The sequence below is a fragment of the Falco peregrinus genome, chromosome 7 (assembly GCF_023634155.1).
Source record: "Falco peregrinus isolate bFalPer1 chromosome 7, bFalPer1.pri, whole genome shotgun sequence".
In the NCBI taxonomy this organism is placed as follows: domain Eukaryota; kingdom Metazoa; phylum Chordata; class Aves; order Falconiformes; family Falconidae; genus Falco; species Falco peregrinus.
The window spans coordinates 63627071-63641927 of NC_073727.1; the positions used below are offsets into that span (position 1 = coordinate 63627071).

The 14857-nt window shown below is 48.0% G+C and overlaps 2 protein-coding genes across 3 annotated transcripts in view; one reads left to right on the forward strand and one right to left on the reverse strand.

The window, feature by feature from the left end:
• ADAM17 (ADAM metallopeptidase domain 17) overlaps positions 1-5584 on the forward strand; it is a 36486-nt gene extending 30902 nt beyond the window's left edge. For both annotated transcript variants that reach the window (XM_055810104.1, XM_013299796.3), the window contains exons 17-19: positions 449-537; positions 1196-1252; positions 3600-5584. In XM_055810104.1, coding sequence (XP_055666079.1) covers positions 449-537; positions 1196-1252; positions 3600-3950 — 497 coding nt within the window. In that variant the 3' untranslated portion in view covers positions 3951-5584. The remainder of the gene's footprint in view (positions 1-448; positions 538-1195; positions 1253-3599) is intronic.
• Positions 5585-7141: 1557 nt separating this feature from the next.
• IAH1 (isoamyl acetate hydrolyzing esterase 1 (putative)) lies at positions 7142-14699 on the reverse strand. Its single transcript, XM_055810105.1, has 6 exons — positions 14542-14699; positions 13274-13326; positions 12662-12810; positions 11648-11809; positions 8166-8284; positions 7142-7475 (listed from the first exon to the last, which is right to left on the reverse strand). The coding sequence occupies exons 1-6, from the start codon at positions 14620-14622 to the stop codon at positions 7308-7310; spliced, it is 732 nt and encodes a 243-aa protein (XP_055666080.1). The 5' UTR covers positions 14623-14699; the 3' UTR covers positions 7142-7307.
• Positions 14700-14857: the final 158 nt, after the last annotated feature.

Sequence of the window (14857 nt, forward strand, 5' to 3'; positions counted from 1 at the left end):
GGATCAAAAAAATTATTTCTTAGGTAATTGTTAAAGCTATTTAATAGCCTGCTCAGGTAGGGACAGTTTGATGTTCAAATACTTTGTTTGTGGAGGCTGTAAAGTCAGGATTTAGTAACAGACTCGGGGTGTGTCTTGTGTAATTGAGAGGGGGAGCTTGGCTGGCTCAGTGTCGCCTGTTCCCAGTCAATTCACGTTAAATGTTACAGTCTGCCAGCATTTCTCACCAGAGAAGAACAGAGGAAAAAACCTGTTCATGTTCAAATACTGGATACAATTTTCTAAAATTACAGAATTTCTTTTATTTTTGCCTAGTCCTGCAGCTTGTGCTTTTCTGAGCAATTCTGTGGCTTGGCTTGCATGAGCAGTGGCTGCAGAATGGGGTTACACGTGTATGTTCATGAAACGGTGTTTGGGGGTAACTAACGGATTTGACCTGATTTCGCAGGGAAGTTCCTAGCGGATAATATAGTGGGCTCTGTGCTCGTCTTCTCCCTGCTTTTCTGGATTCCTCTGAGCATCCTTGTGCACTGCGTGGTAAGATGTCTTTGAGCTGATTGCCGTGTTGGGTTGAGCTGTAAGAGAACACCCTTCCTATGTGAACTGGCAGACGTCTGTGGGAGAAGGTGATGGGAAGCTTTCAGCAAACCCCAGCGGGGAACCCAGCATATGTAAGACTTACTGCTCCTGCAACAGGCGAAACTCGGGCTTAACTCTGCCGGGCTTGGCAGGCCCGGCGCGCCCGTGACTGTTCCCTGGAGCCCTTCCCATTCTCTCCTAGGCAGGCTTTCTTCCTCCATCTCCTGAATTGTACCCAATTATAAGTTCGGTGATTTCTATTAAGAGTCAAAGTTTTCTAAAGCCCTGCTAAGAAATAAGACGCGTTTTGTGGGGAGACCCATAGCGGGAAGTGGTCCTGGCTGACGTTGGGCGGATGGGTCAAGGGAGAGCTCGCGGCAACGGGGAGCGTGGGCACATGGTGCGGATGGCAGTGTGGGGTTAGAGCAGAGGGTTGCTGTGCCCACAAGCACTCCGGGGGGGATGGGAAGGTAGAAGGTAGGGGAAGGGACAAGAGCCCCACGCACTGCTCTGTACCTGCAGGGAAAACGGGGATCTTCTAACTGTGAAACTTAACCTTTTTTATTTTGTGTGTGTCTGTGTTGGTTTGCGTGTGCGTGTGTTTGTTTTCCAATAGGACAAGAAGCTGGACAAGCAGTATGAGGAGAACACGAAGTCCCTGTTTTGCCCCAGTGTAAGTTGCTGTCAAATACGAATTGGCAGAAAGCTCTCCGATGTGCGTTAGCAAATCTGAACCTAAGGTGGGCGCAGAGTATTTATCAAAGGAGCGATGACAGAGAGACGTGGAGCCCTGTGCCTCACGCTGCGGATGGATGGATCAGTTGGAGGGGAAACGGTCTTCTCCCACAAGCCAGTGTTGGACGTATCGAGCACTGCAGCTCGGTGGGGCCTGGCTGTTCCTTCCTGTAGCAGCTGTGCCTTGACCTTGTTGCCGGAGCAGCTCTCCTGCAGCAGCCGCAGCTCCCAGGGCAGGAAGCCATGCCGCTCTGCGGAGCACCGCCTCGCGCAGTGGGTGCCTGTGCGCAGCGTCCCCTCAGCACAGGTCACTTGGCAGCTTCAACCACAAGCCGCTTGTTCCCAGCCAGGTGGTGTCAGCAAAGCGCGAGGCTCAGCAGGGCGACGCTGCAGCAAAACCTCTGCCAAACGCAGCGGCTTTGCTGCAGAGCGGTTGGTTGCAGGAGGTGCCTTCTAGGGGCCCGATGTGCTAAAGCCTTCCAGTTGCTTACGGGAGAGCGGGCCTCAGGGTGCAGGCCACCCATCGGTGACCCTTCTCACCTTGTAGATACCGAGCTGGGAGAGGGGAAGAGCAAAAAAAGTGCCTAGATACATTTTAATTACAGCACAGCACAGGGCGCCTTCTGATGTAAATTTCTGGGTATCCTGTCCAGTGCTTTGACACCTCAGTTCTTGATTAATAACTGAAACTTTCAGCTACGGAAATGTCCTTTTGTAACGGGAGGTGGAAAAAACCCTCCTGCAGAGCTTTCTTGCCCAGCCCCCGAGGGAAGCACACTGAAGTCAGAGGCTGCTGAGGCAGATTGCCTCTGGCACCTGCTCTGGTGTAACTGGAGGTGATCTTAGTTTAGGTGCCCAGTAGTTGGCCTTGAATATCCTAAGAAAAGTCACCTTAGAGCTTTAATACCTGAATTCAGTCAAGAAGATGCCAGAAGCAGGTTGTAGCCTTGTTGTAGCACAGGTACAGTTAATGGGTTCCTTGCACCAGCAAGAGTTCTAACGAACAAGTCTTGTGTCTTTTGGATTTGCTGAGGATTGAGTAGTTGGGAATGCGGTACTGGCAGCAGGTCAGCCTCTCATCCTGCCCGCTGTTGGCATTTACTGATGCCAAAACAGCACAGAGTAACTGCTCAAGACACAAATTTTGTCTTTAAGCAGCAAAGGTATTTATTTCATGCAATGTTAGGGAGCTAGCCGATTTGCATTGGACAAACTAGCTCCCAAGTTTTCAGTGAAAAGTCAGGTAATTTATACAGTTTTCATGAGAGGTTACAGCATCTTTACATGCCTATTCATTTGATTTTGACACCTAATCATTCTGTTCATAATAGGTGGGATCTAGGTGGAGTGAACTTTTCAACTTTCTTTGTTTAACAGTTTCCTGACTCATGGTCTCCTTATCTCCTTCAGGTGCCCACCTTACCTTTCCTATATTCAGAGTACATTCCTTTCACACAAACAGAGCATCACCCAGAGCATTGTACCAAACTCATCCTTACCAATCTTTTTAAGACCTTGCTCTGTTTCATACCAGGGGTTGTGAGGATGTCTTTTTACACCCAGAAATCCCTGGATATTTTCCAAACCATGCTCAAAATAGAACAGAAACCAGTGGGCTTTAACTTTAATCTGAGGTGCAGAGTCTGGGTATGATCGCAGTGGTCCCCCCGGTGTTCAGTGCAACTTCCTGCACGTGAAGGGGGGAACTCTCCAGTTGGAAGAGTGGGATAAGCTGTACCGTGGCCAGTTTCCCTGCACTGAGCTCTTGGTGTTGTCTGGCTTGACCGTGCATTTCCAGTCCTGGGTTTTGCCAAAGCAGTGTTGGGCCCCAGGGGAGGTGGGGCTGAGTCGTCAGCTCTGTCCCGGTCACCCGTGGTGCTTTTATGGGGAGAAGGAACACGCAGAGATAAAAGGGCCTTTCTGCCGTTAGCGCTCAGCGTAGCTGAATTTCTTGAGGAAAAACCTACTCAACGAACGACTTCTTTTGGATGGTCCCTTGCTCCTACGTTATGTATAAATCTACTGTGAAACTCAAAATCGGACTCCTTTCCCCCCCAGCGCAGTGGGCTCAGCCTGGCTCGCGCAGGGTAACCTGCAGCGCACACGGCTGCTGGGGGCGGCGGGGAGGACGCGGTTGCCTTTAAACCGTTCTGACAGCAGTGCGGGTGCTGCTCAGATGGTGCCTGTTTGTTGCCCGTCCCCTTTGAAAACGGCGCAACAAAAACTGAACCTTGGACTAGATCCCGGTTGCTTCTCCCTGTGACGAGGCTGCTTGTGTCTTGCAGAACGTGGAGATGCTCAGCAGCCTGGACTCTGCCTCTGTTCGAATCATCAAGCCCTTCCCCGCAGCGCAGTCGACCAGCCGGCACCAGCCACTGCAGCCCATCACGGCTGTGCCGGCTGTCGCTGCAGCACCGAAACAGGACCACCAAAGAATGGACACTATCCAGGAGGACCCGAGCACTGACTCTCACATTGACGAGGACGGGTTTGAGAAGGACCCTTTCCCAAATAGCAGCTCGGCCGCCAAATCTTTTGAGGACTTGACGGATCATCCTGTCATTAGGAGTGAGAAAGCTTCGTCCTTTAAACTACAGCGCCAGAACCGTGTAGACAGCAAAGAGACGGAATGCTAGTGTCTTGCTGCCTTCTAAATGTGTGACTTGTATCTGCAAAAAAAGGATCTAAAACCATTTCATTTATATAAATATAAATATATGTATATATATTTTTGTGAGGGAGTGGGAGAAATAAGGAAGTGACCTACTGCAGATGCTGGTCATGTGTATGACCTTCCTTAAATTACAATTATTAGAGCATTATATCTTTTAAAAAGGAAAATCCAAACTAAAACTGGCTTGTTTTTGAAGCTTTTTGGATTTGTTTTTCTATTTCCTTGACCTTTAACATTTCCTTCAACCTGTGGTGCAAAACCAAATATCCTGCTGGATATTGGATTGTGTATATCAGCCTTTTTTATAATTTAATATTTTGTAGACGGACAGCACTGATAGACAGAATTAAGGGGCTTTTAAAAACAAAATGAAAACACAGCAGTATGTTCCATGTAGATCATTTAGCGATTTAAGGTACATGCCTAAACAGATGCCTTGAGAACAGAATGGGATTAATGAAACGGATAAAAATACAGTCTCACAGCACTGAATGAAGATGCATGATCAGAATCAAGAAGCTTAACACAGCTTCTAAAGAAATAAAACCAAAAGGATAACAGAGAGGCTGTTAAACCTTGCCCGATGCATGGAAATGCTCCTCTAGCAGGAACCTCTTTTGCCTCTAGCCGTGAACTTGTCTTTGTGGCTTTTGTTGGGAGTTTCCCACTCTGCTGAGAGGCCTGTGTGTCACAGGTGGCTGGTAGCAGAAGGCAGTAAGGAGGGAAATCATTGATGTGGATGAGGACTGTTTTAACCAGCTGTTTACAGCAGCTGTTTCAGTGCAAAAATGTTTCTCCAAATGTTATTTTGAAATGGGTAACACTGTTGTTGAGATGTTCAAAGAGCTGAGCCTCAGTTGGCTGTGCCCTTTGGAAACTCCTGCTGCATAAATAAGGGGTGGTGGTGGAATTTACTCCATGGGGGGGGGGGGGGGGGGGGGGGGGGGGGGCATTTGTTTAAAAATAGTGAATTTAACCAAAAAAGAAAGAAACCTTTGTTAACAGGGCAAGTATAAGGAGGAGACTTCATGAATTCAAATTCCCACACAGGTCGTAAAATGTGACATTAAAAAGTTGGTAATCTAATGGTGTCCTCTGATACACCTGGAGATGTGTAAGGTGAGCCAGGATGGTTTAGGTTAGTGGCAGATGGGCTGACAGTGCAGTCACAGAGCAACCGCGATAGTAAAGCAGAATCTTTAATTCTACATACGTTTGCTCCCATAATACTCTGCTGATAGAACTGACATAAAGGGGGGACCAAGGGTCAAACCGTTGGAACTGTTACAAGCCTGTGCTCAGCTACGGGGGAGCCACAGCTGCAGGAAGCATCTGTGTGCTGAAAGGGTTCCCCCCCCCTCTCCTCCCTGCCTGAGGATACCTGTTACACTAATACTTGAACTGTGTGCCTTACGGTATTTCTATCTGACTGGCTGTTGTGTTTTATATACTGATTTTGAACTTTGTTTGGGGTTTGTTTTTTTTGTTTGGGTTTTCTTTTTTTGATTCAGTGCAAAGTACATGTGTGAGGAGTTAATTTAATTCCCGGTACAATAAAAGCTTTTTATACTAAAAAAAAAAAAATAATTAGCCAGATGAACTGTTTCTGTCCATCCTTTTAGAAAAGATGTAAGTTTTTCTGTTGTTAAGCCTGGCTGTGCAGTCAGACTTGAGCCAGTCAGAAGTAACTGCTCCCCTCTGGAACTCAGCTGCTGCAGAGGCCAAAGGCTGAGCACCCGCAGGGCTGCCCTGCTTCCCCCAGGGAGGGAGCTGGTCTTGCCCTGTGTGTTATGGTCAGTTCTAATGGTGAAATTCGTATCTAAGGTATGGGGGGGTGCTTGGATGTCTTCTCAGGTAGCAAACCTGTAAAAGAGGAAAAGCAGGCACTTGGGAGCACAAAAATGGAGGTTTGGAGCAGCCCTTGGAAATCACAGAATCCATCCCCAATGTGAGCCTTGCTCTAGACACTGTGAAAGCGGCACCTGCAAGTGCATTTGCAACACCTAGTGCAGGGAGATCCACAGCTTCCACAGGGAGCTTCCTCTGCTGCTTAGCCAGCCCTTCCTGTAAGCATTTCTTACAGAAAGGGCAGCCCCATTTCAGATATTCATCTTTATTTATAAATCAAGCTAGCTTCTGGTCTGGCTCCAGGCACATGAGAAATAACTACTTATGCTGCACTTCATAACACCCATTACATAGCGGAGGACAGTCTTGGCCAACTTGTCTGATTTGAGGAAGCAAAGGCAGCCTCACGGCGCAAACAGTGCAGGACATCTTGACGCGCTCTCATCTGTCTGTCTCAATGCGTAACAAGTACATCGCTATCGGCCTCATCTGGTTTGTGCCAATGTAACTACAATGGTGACAATGCTGCACTGTATGTCATTTGCCATCAAGTGAAGGAGACCTTTCAAGTGAGCTTTGGTATTCATCCATCATTTAACTGATACAACAGATGAGTACTACATACTACGTATAGCTTTTGTTCAAGAGAACACAAACTACGAAAACTACCTTCACAAACTGCAAAAAATTGCCTGAAGCCTAGATGAAATTCAATAAGCATAGAAAAAAAGCAGTTTGGGAAATAATTAGCTAGCCAGATAGCAGCAAAAGTGAGGATACTACTGGACCACGGATTAAAATCAAATAAAGAGATGAAACCCCTACATAATTCCGGGCTGTATTAACGTGCGTCACCAGCTTTATACCACCCAAGAACACCCACTGCTTTGAAATCTGCGCCTATACACAATGGCCAGGTGTAGAGAAGCTGCTGCTGGTGCCAGAAGAAGTTAAACTTTAAAAGCCCTGCTCTGAACTACAATACAGCACTATAAAAAGCCTCACTCTAAAGCTCAGATAATGGCTTTTACTGCTGTATTACAGCCAAATAAATTAATCTGGACTAACATTAATGGCTCTCAAGAAGCTCCACGCTCCTGCCTCTTACCACTCCTAGGTGTTTAAAGCCAGCAGATCGTATTGACCAAAGTGTAACCCCCAAAGCTCAACCGAGCCGGGAACGCCTCAGGGCAGCCAAGGCTCACTCTCCTCCCAGTCTTCCAAGGAAAGACCTGCTCGTCCCCACAGCTGTCCAGGCTCCTGGCACAGGCAGCAGGCAGACAGACCACCCCACAACACACCCTGTGTGGTCTCACCTTTATTCTCCCACAGACCAAGAGAGGGGACACGGAAGAGTACTGACCGCGGGCTCCCCCCTACCCCACGCGTGCAAGGTTTGCGGCGCGTTGCTGTCTGCACGCAGACCGGCTTTCTCAGGCGTGGCTGCTCTGGCTCCTGACCGCCGGGGATCTCACAGGAGACTGGCCTCGGGGTTCGTATGGTCAACGTCGCGCCAATAAGGAAGCAGCGAAGGAAGAGCGGACAGTTTTTTTTCCAGGCGTGACCAAAGTTGTGCTGCTAGAAAGCTGTTGCCTTTTGTTGATAAATGAAGACCATCAGACAAATAGGAAGAGAAATCCTATGGGGGAGGTTAAAACCATGATTTAATGTATTTGCTAGCTGCAAATAGAAGGTCTTGAGTAATGAAGTAAATTCCTCAAAGCTAGCTGGTATATATACCGGTTTCATTTTTCACCGTTTGTATTAATATATTAAGAGAATGGTCTGATGGCCAAGGCCACTGCTATTCATCAGGAAAAGATCTGGGGATTGATGCAGTCGAAAGATGGACTCTACTGCACCAGGGAGCGCAGGAGAGAGAAAAGACTCGGTGTCTGAACTGGAGTTGCCTGCTTGCAGGAAACTGTGCAATCTGTCACATGGACCAATTTGGGTACTTGGCCAGAAGCACCAGCAAGGTACCCATGCCACCTGGTTAAACTTTGAAGCCAGTCCAACCCTGCGCCGTACTAGGTGCCTCCAGAGGCCCCTTCCAACCTGAACTATTCCATGAATCAAAGTCCAAGGAAAAGTTATTTACATGTAATGCACCCAGGGGACATCTAACAAACATAATGGCCAGGGTGTATTAAGATTTATTTCTTACAGCACACTGTGAAGCGTTCCGGATTATTTTTCCTTCCCCAAAGTGTAGTTTGGATATATTTTATACCATTTCAGCGATAATGCAGCACTACTGGTTCCTCTACGCTAAATAATGCATTTCACAATTCATGACTGTTTCAAAGTCTTTCTCAAGACATCATACCTGATCTTTTTGCATCAGCGTCCAGAGGTCGAGCACATCCGTTCCACAGTCCTTAGCTACCTGAACACAGGCCTGAGCGTATTCCCCAGTGGTGGCATTGCAGCGATTTAACTTGTCACCTATCATTCAGAAAAAAAAGAGAACATTTAGCAATTGCAACTGATACAGCTTGATTTCAGTCTTCTGTGGTACATGCGATGCATATCCATTTGTTAAACCAGCAGACATAGCTAATTACAATCTAAATCCAAAGCACCTCAATTTCAGTTGGAAGCTACAGCTCATTTAGTCTCTTTCAGGGCACTTTTTGTTTTTGAGGCATTTCAAAATACATCTCTTGTTAACAGATGCGTGACAGGTAAAAGAGAGGCAACAGCAACAAGCACGCAGCATAAAGCTCGCTTCTGTGCTGCTCGCAGCCTTCACCTTCTGGCAAGCTTCAGGTGAAATCAGTGCACAGATTCAAAACTGTTCATACACCTGCTACCAGCGTGTAGAACAGAGTTGAGCAGATGTAAATCTATTTACAAGTTTGCCTTCTGCTTCCTGGATGGCATTTGACATTTAATATCTCCTTGCAGTAGCCTCCTTGTTGTAACATGCTGGTGGACCGGGGTACGTTCCGGTCCAAAGCTTTACTAGCACTTGCGACTGCCACGTTTGTGCGCAGACACCCTGGGAGCTGGGCCTTCAGCATATGCTCAGTGCTGGCTACTGTAAGCCAACAGCTTTGCACCGACCACTGCGACACGTTAGGGCAGGGTATTACTAAGTTACGTTGTTTGGTTTTTCTTCTTATTGGGACCTATAATGCAGTGCAACTCCTACTCCACTCCCTCCTTCCATGTAATGCACCTAATGATTCTGACTTTGCAGTGCCACCTCTTTCCTCCCATCATTTCTTTTCATCCTAAAAACATCCTCAGCCTCCTCAGTGGTCCTTCCTCACCACGGTATGTTTCCTAACTCTTGCTTTCTTCAACTCTCTTCCTGGTTCAACTCTCCCATAGGCTGAGTGGTCATTCAGCCTCCACCACACAGCCCTTCGTTGCCAAGATCCCTGTACCGACCACAACTTCACCTCCCTGCGCGTGACCCTTCAGTCCTGTCCCCTTCCCTTTCTATGACTTCTGATCTAGCAGAGCCGATAATTTCTTACTCTGCCTTTGCCTTTTCTTTCATCGTTAGGATTACTTCTCGACTGTTTCACCTCTTCTTCCATTCTGGAAGCACACAAACACACACCTCCTCCCAACGTGCAGCTCTGCAGGTGCATGTGCTGGGTCTACAAGCAAAGAGCAGCAGCCAAAGGAAACTCAGGGAATATAGGGAGGGGCGTCTCCTGAGGGATCAAGGAGCCAACCTGGTGATTCATCTCGACCCGCACGTACCCACCCAGCTTGGGAAGGAGGACAGCCGGGAGCAAAGGGTTAGGGGACACTCAGAGATGCCAGATGCATCTGGGTGTGTGGGACTGACCTGAAGGAGCTGCCTGTTGCATTGGTCAGCGCCTACCCCCTACAAACATTCACAGCTAACGGGAGACCGAGGGTGAAGAAGGTTAACATTACACCCACGTTTAAGAGAGGCAAAGAAAAAGGACCTGGGGAATGGCTGATCACTCAGCCTCACCTCATTGCTGGGAAAGACAGCGGGATTGCCTCCTTTTGAGATTCATTTCCAAACACATGAAGGACAAGAAGGAACTGTCAACATAAAGTTAGCAAAGCCAGTGCCTGACCAACCCAACTGCCTTCTGTGATGGAATGATGACCACCCAGATGATGAAGAACAGTTCTGACTTTAGTAAGGGCTTTGACTCCATCTCCCACAGCACTCTAGTTTGGAAGCCGTGTTTATTTTTGCACCTCTCTTCACACCTGGATGAACGTTCCTGTGAACACTATCCTTCTGATGCCTCGCATCTCTCCTTTGCCCTCGTATTGATCTGACAAAACTAAAAATAAGCAGAACATTTCTCCTGAATACTGGTTGAGGGCAGATGATGCGATGTTGCTGCTTACTGTGCCCACAATACTCGTATCTGTGGTCCACAGTCTGAGATCACCTGTCTCCTGTTCCGTCCCTAGACAGCAATCTCTTTTAGACAGATGCTGGCAGATTCAACACTGTAAATGCAAGTTTCCTCCCTTGCTACCCCATAGAAAGGACAGCTGTAAGACAAAAATGAATTAACGTTTTAGAAGTGTTACTTGACAGCTAGGAGCCAGCTAAGCAGCGTTCATGGTGTGCTCCCCTGAGAGATCTTCAACAGGACAATACAGGTGCACATTTTGCTAACTACAGCTGTTGCAGCTTTAGCAGGACCTGGGCACACACGCCACGAAAGGCTGCTCTGCACCTGACCTACCCCCTTACGCCCTACGCAAGGATCTACCGCTGTCACATGCACAGCACTAGCCCTGTCTGATGTCTGATCGGATCTGCTACTGTCTTACACAATTTGTGAGCATTACTCTAGGACTTTCTCTTCTTTTCCAAATTAAATGTAAGAACTACCCTGCTAGATGAGACTGAAAGTCCACGTAGTCCAAAATCTGTTTTGCACAGCGATCACGGCTGCACACCAAAGCCCCCTAACGCAAAGTCATGCGATACATAGCCTAATTTAATGCAGTTTAAACATGAGGCCACCTTCAAAACGTCACCACTTTGATTGAGTACACAAGTCAGGATGCAAATACCACCTACGTTAGAGAAAACCCTGCAAATGCTAAGGTGACAGCTCTCTACTTACCTAAGTCTAATTCAAAAGACTTATAAACATGCAAGAGGTGGACAAGCTGTCCCAATGAAAAAGAGGAAACACTCTCAGAAGGTATCAGCTGTCGCTGCTGGAGTCAGTGGGATTACAGCATTTTCCAACAGTTGAGTAACATCAAGTAAGCAGTACATCTCTATTTCTAGAGTTAGCTTGAACAACATAATGAGAAATCATTTATTCGCTTCTTGCTTCTTTTTAAGGTACTTCTATTAGCATCCTTAGAATGTGCTATTCTCTGGGGAGATTTTAAAATTTAAAATAAACCTGCCTAGTACATTACTGCTTATCCAAACAGATGTGAAAGACACTGTGCCTATCACAAATTTTTCTAAGGCACACAATGCCAAAATTTCTTCCATTATTCATGTTATTTTGGAAGCTGGTAGGACATGATATAGTCTGCCTAGGACATCTTGGCAAAACCTATGTGCTCAAAGGGCAGCCACTTCTGTCAGTTTTATGCATGAACAGATCAATCAACACTTCTGAAAGGATGTTGCTAATTAGTTGGTAGTTACTCCATGACCTTATCCAAAAGCTGTTTAGCAAAACAGCTAGCAGTCCTCTTCCATCAACTCAAAGAACATGACTGCAATCTGGCACAAGCACAAAGCTAATCATCTATCAGCCTGGGATCAGTAACTCACACTCTGCCAGTAAAACGCGGAAATTCTGCCCATCTGTACCATTCTTTTACCTTTGGCAAGACACTCCTTTTCCCAAGCGGACTCCTGAAGAGGTGGTGGTGTTATCAAAATAATCCTGTCTTCAGTAATGTCTACTGATTTCAGATACTGTATCATGCTCTTTAAGTTTGCAGCATATTCCTCCAAAGGAACGTGTTGCTTAGGGTTCAGATCTGTCAGGGGATAGAGCACATGCATTAGCGATGTTAAACTGCTCACAGATTCATTACACCACAGAATGTGCTTTTTACACAGCATATGAATGTGGGCACTCATTTTCAATATGCACTTCACCTCCACCATCGATTCAGGAGACGGGGCAGGAAAATGCTATTCCTCAGTAGCCAAAACAGACGAATCAAGAGGTTAAACACAACACTTCCAACTAACACAAATAAGGCTCGGGGCAGGGGAGGGGAATAATAAAAATCACCTTTTAAAAGATGCTTTGTCTTACAACTCCGCATCTTACTATTAGATAACATAATCACCTCAAGCAAAACTTAAGATTTTTAACTCTCTTGGGATGCAAAGAAACTTTTGGAAATTCCCATGGATGTACAGTCAGTCCTTTGTGCACCGATGTTATCATTTTGAGTAGACTAGCTCTGCATGCTGCTACGCTTATCTTAAAGAGAATCCAAATGCTACCGTCCCTCATTTCCTCAACCCATCTGCCACGAATTCATCAGACCGCTTTAAAAAGTAGAAAAATCAGCTAGATGCACAACTCCAAGTTTAGCCAATGGATATAAACTAATTCTTGAGCATCTTGAAATTTACTTTTAATATTAAAACTTGCTGAGAGGGAGAGAAACAGAAGGCACTGCATGGTTTAAATACAAATAAAATAATTAAAAACAATCCACTGTAAAAATGGAAAGAGGGCAACCAGATCATAGAGAAGCAGCAAGAAAAGTCTGTGTAACATTCTGTCTTTTCTGCTAAACTGTAAAACTGTCTTAAAGAGAACAACTCATGGGAAAAAAAAAAAAAAAAGAAAGAAAAAAAGAAAGCTATCATACCTTTCAAAGCACTGTCATTAGCTCCAAAGAAAATAGTAACCGCAGCAGTACTCTCAGCACCAGTACTTTTAGTGATCAGTCTTGGAAGGATCAATTTAGCCCATCTGGTGTTGTACCCTGAGAGCCCACGGTTCACAACATCACATTTTCTGAAACAGAGACAAATATCAAAAAGAACATATCTCTTCTGCCCACCAGAACGAAACTTGGTAAGTTTTGAACCATCCTGTCAGGATACCTGCCTCTGCTTCTCTCAAAGACAAAGAGATATCACAGGAGTTTTCAATGGGATTATAACTTTACATTTTGAAAGTGCATGCGCAGATTGCATGTGTACTATATGCCTGCCACTCAGACTATGAAACCAGAAATACAATCTTGACAATCACTAAGGACTTTTTTCTTTCCAGTCAAGCTCTGAGGGGAAAGAAACACCCAATGAGTATTTCCACCAGTACCGGGCAGGTCACCAGTAAGGCAGCTCCACTTCAATAAATAAATAGATGCCAATAAATAAATATACAGTAAATATTAACTTGCGTTTGTTTTCTTTTAGAAAAGCTGCATGACTTCCTGTGTGCTAGATAAATTACTTGAAATTTAAGCTCTTACCTGACCAGTCTCTCAGCAAGGGATGCCCCCCAGCCATTTTCCTGGAAGGAGAACTGAAAGCAAGGAAAAAGGTTAAGACTTTCACTGGAAGAACTCCCTCCCCAGCTGGTGGTCCCAGCACCAGCACCTTGCCCCAGCATTTCCTCCCTGCCAGCCGGCCCTGTCCCTGCAGGGGTCAAACAGCCCTGGCCTTACTAGACACAGGACTGGCATCAGAGGCAACCTGGTGCCCTGTGGTCCCTTCATAATCAAAACCAGCTGCTGTCAGGCTTTAGTTTTATTTTGGCTGGTGAGGCCCCTTTTTTTAAAAATCTTTTTCTACTTTATTTCTAAGATCCTTTCACCGTGCCTTCATTCTGGAAAGCACCTCTCAAAAATCCTTTCTCCACATGCTGCTTCAGAGTGCAGTTTGATACCTACCTCTTCTAATAGTGGAAAAATTAATGGGAATAATCCTTATTCCCCTGCTGCTGCATCACCCTTCCTGTTACAATGCTGCACAGCGAGTCGGTTCAGACAACCCGTCTCCCATTACTGATCCCCTTTGTCTTTGTCCAAAACTTGTGCCATCAGAGCGGCTCTGCGACCCACCCCACCACGCAACAGAAAGCAGGGACACAAGCTGAACACCAAAAAGCCGGTGCTGCATCGAAGGAGACGTTCACCCAGCCACGGTCCTGAGACAGAGCGTGTCTCCAGGGCAGGAGCTGGATGCAGGGAGCCGCAGGGACGGGGCACACCAGCAGCTGGGCTGGGGGGAGCGTGGGGGTCAGTACAGACAGCAGGCTCGCCTCCCCGCCTGGAAAACGCCACTGCCACCGCGACGCCAGAAGCTGCACTTCAACCACATCACGCCTCTCACACTGGAACTTCAAGAGTTTCTGCGGGAAGGCTCCAAATCTCCCAGAAAACCATCAGGTGTGAAAGCCCCCGGGGCACTGGCGGGAGGTCCCACGGGGACGCGCCTGTGCCAGGCCTCGCTCCCCTTCCAGCCGCCTCACGGCGCCAGGGCCCCCCGCGGGCCGGGGCCCAGCCCCGAGGGGAGCGGCGGGGGCGCCCCTCACCCCGACCCCACCGGGCAGGGCCCCCGCACCGGGACACACGCGCCCCCTCCCGCCGCAGCCGCCGCCCGCTCAAGGGAAGCCGGGCGGCCGGAGCGAGGAACCGGGATGTTCGTGGGGCCCCAGAGCTCCAGGCGGCACCGGCGAGGCCGGCCCGTCCCGCGCGGGGCTCCCCGCCGCCCTGAGGGGCTGCCGCAGGGCCGCTACCTCAGTGATGGAGTCTCCGAGGAGCACGACGCGGGGCCAGAGCAGCAGCCGCCCGCGGGCGCCCGCCTCCCCCAGCGCCATGGCCGCCGCCGGGCGTGCGCGGGGGGCGGGCCGGCCCCGCTGCTTCCGCTGAGGCGGGAAACGGGCCGGGCCGGGCCGGGCCGGGCCGCCCCGCCCCCGGTTTAGGCCCGCGTTAGAAACCGGCTTCACGTTCCAGCACCGGCAACGCGTTACTGCTCCTCCGCCTCTCCGAGTGAGGCTTACCGCGGGGCGTGAGGCGGGGGCAGGGCGCCTGGCGCGCCCAACCCCCGCCTTT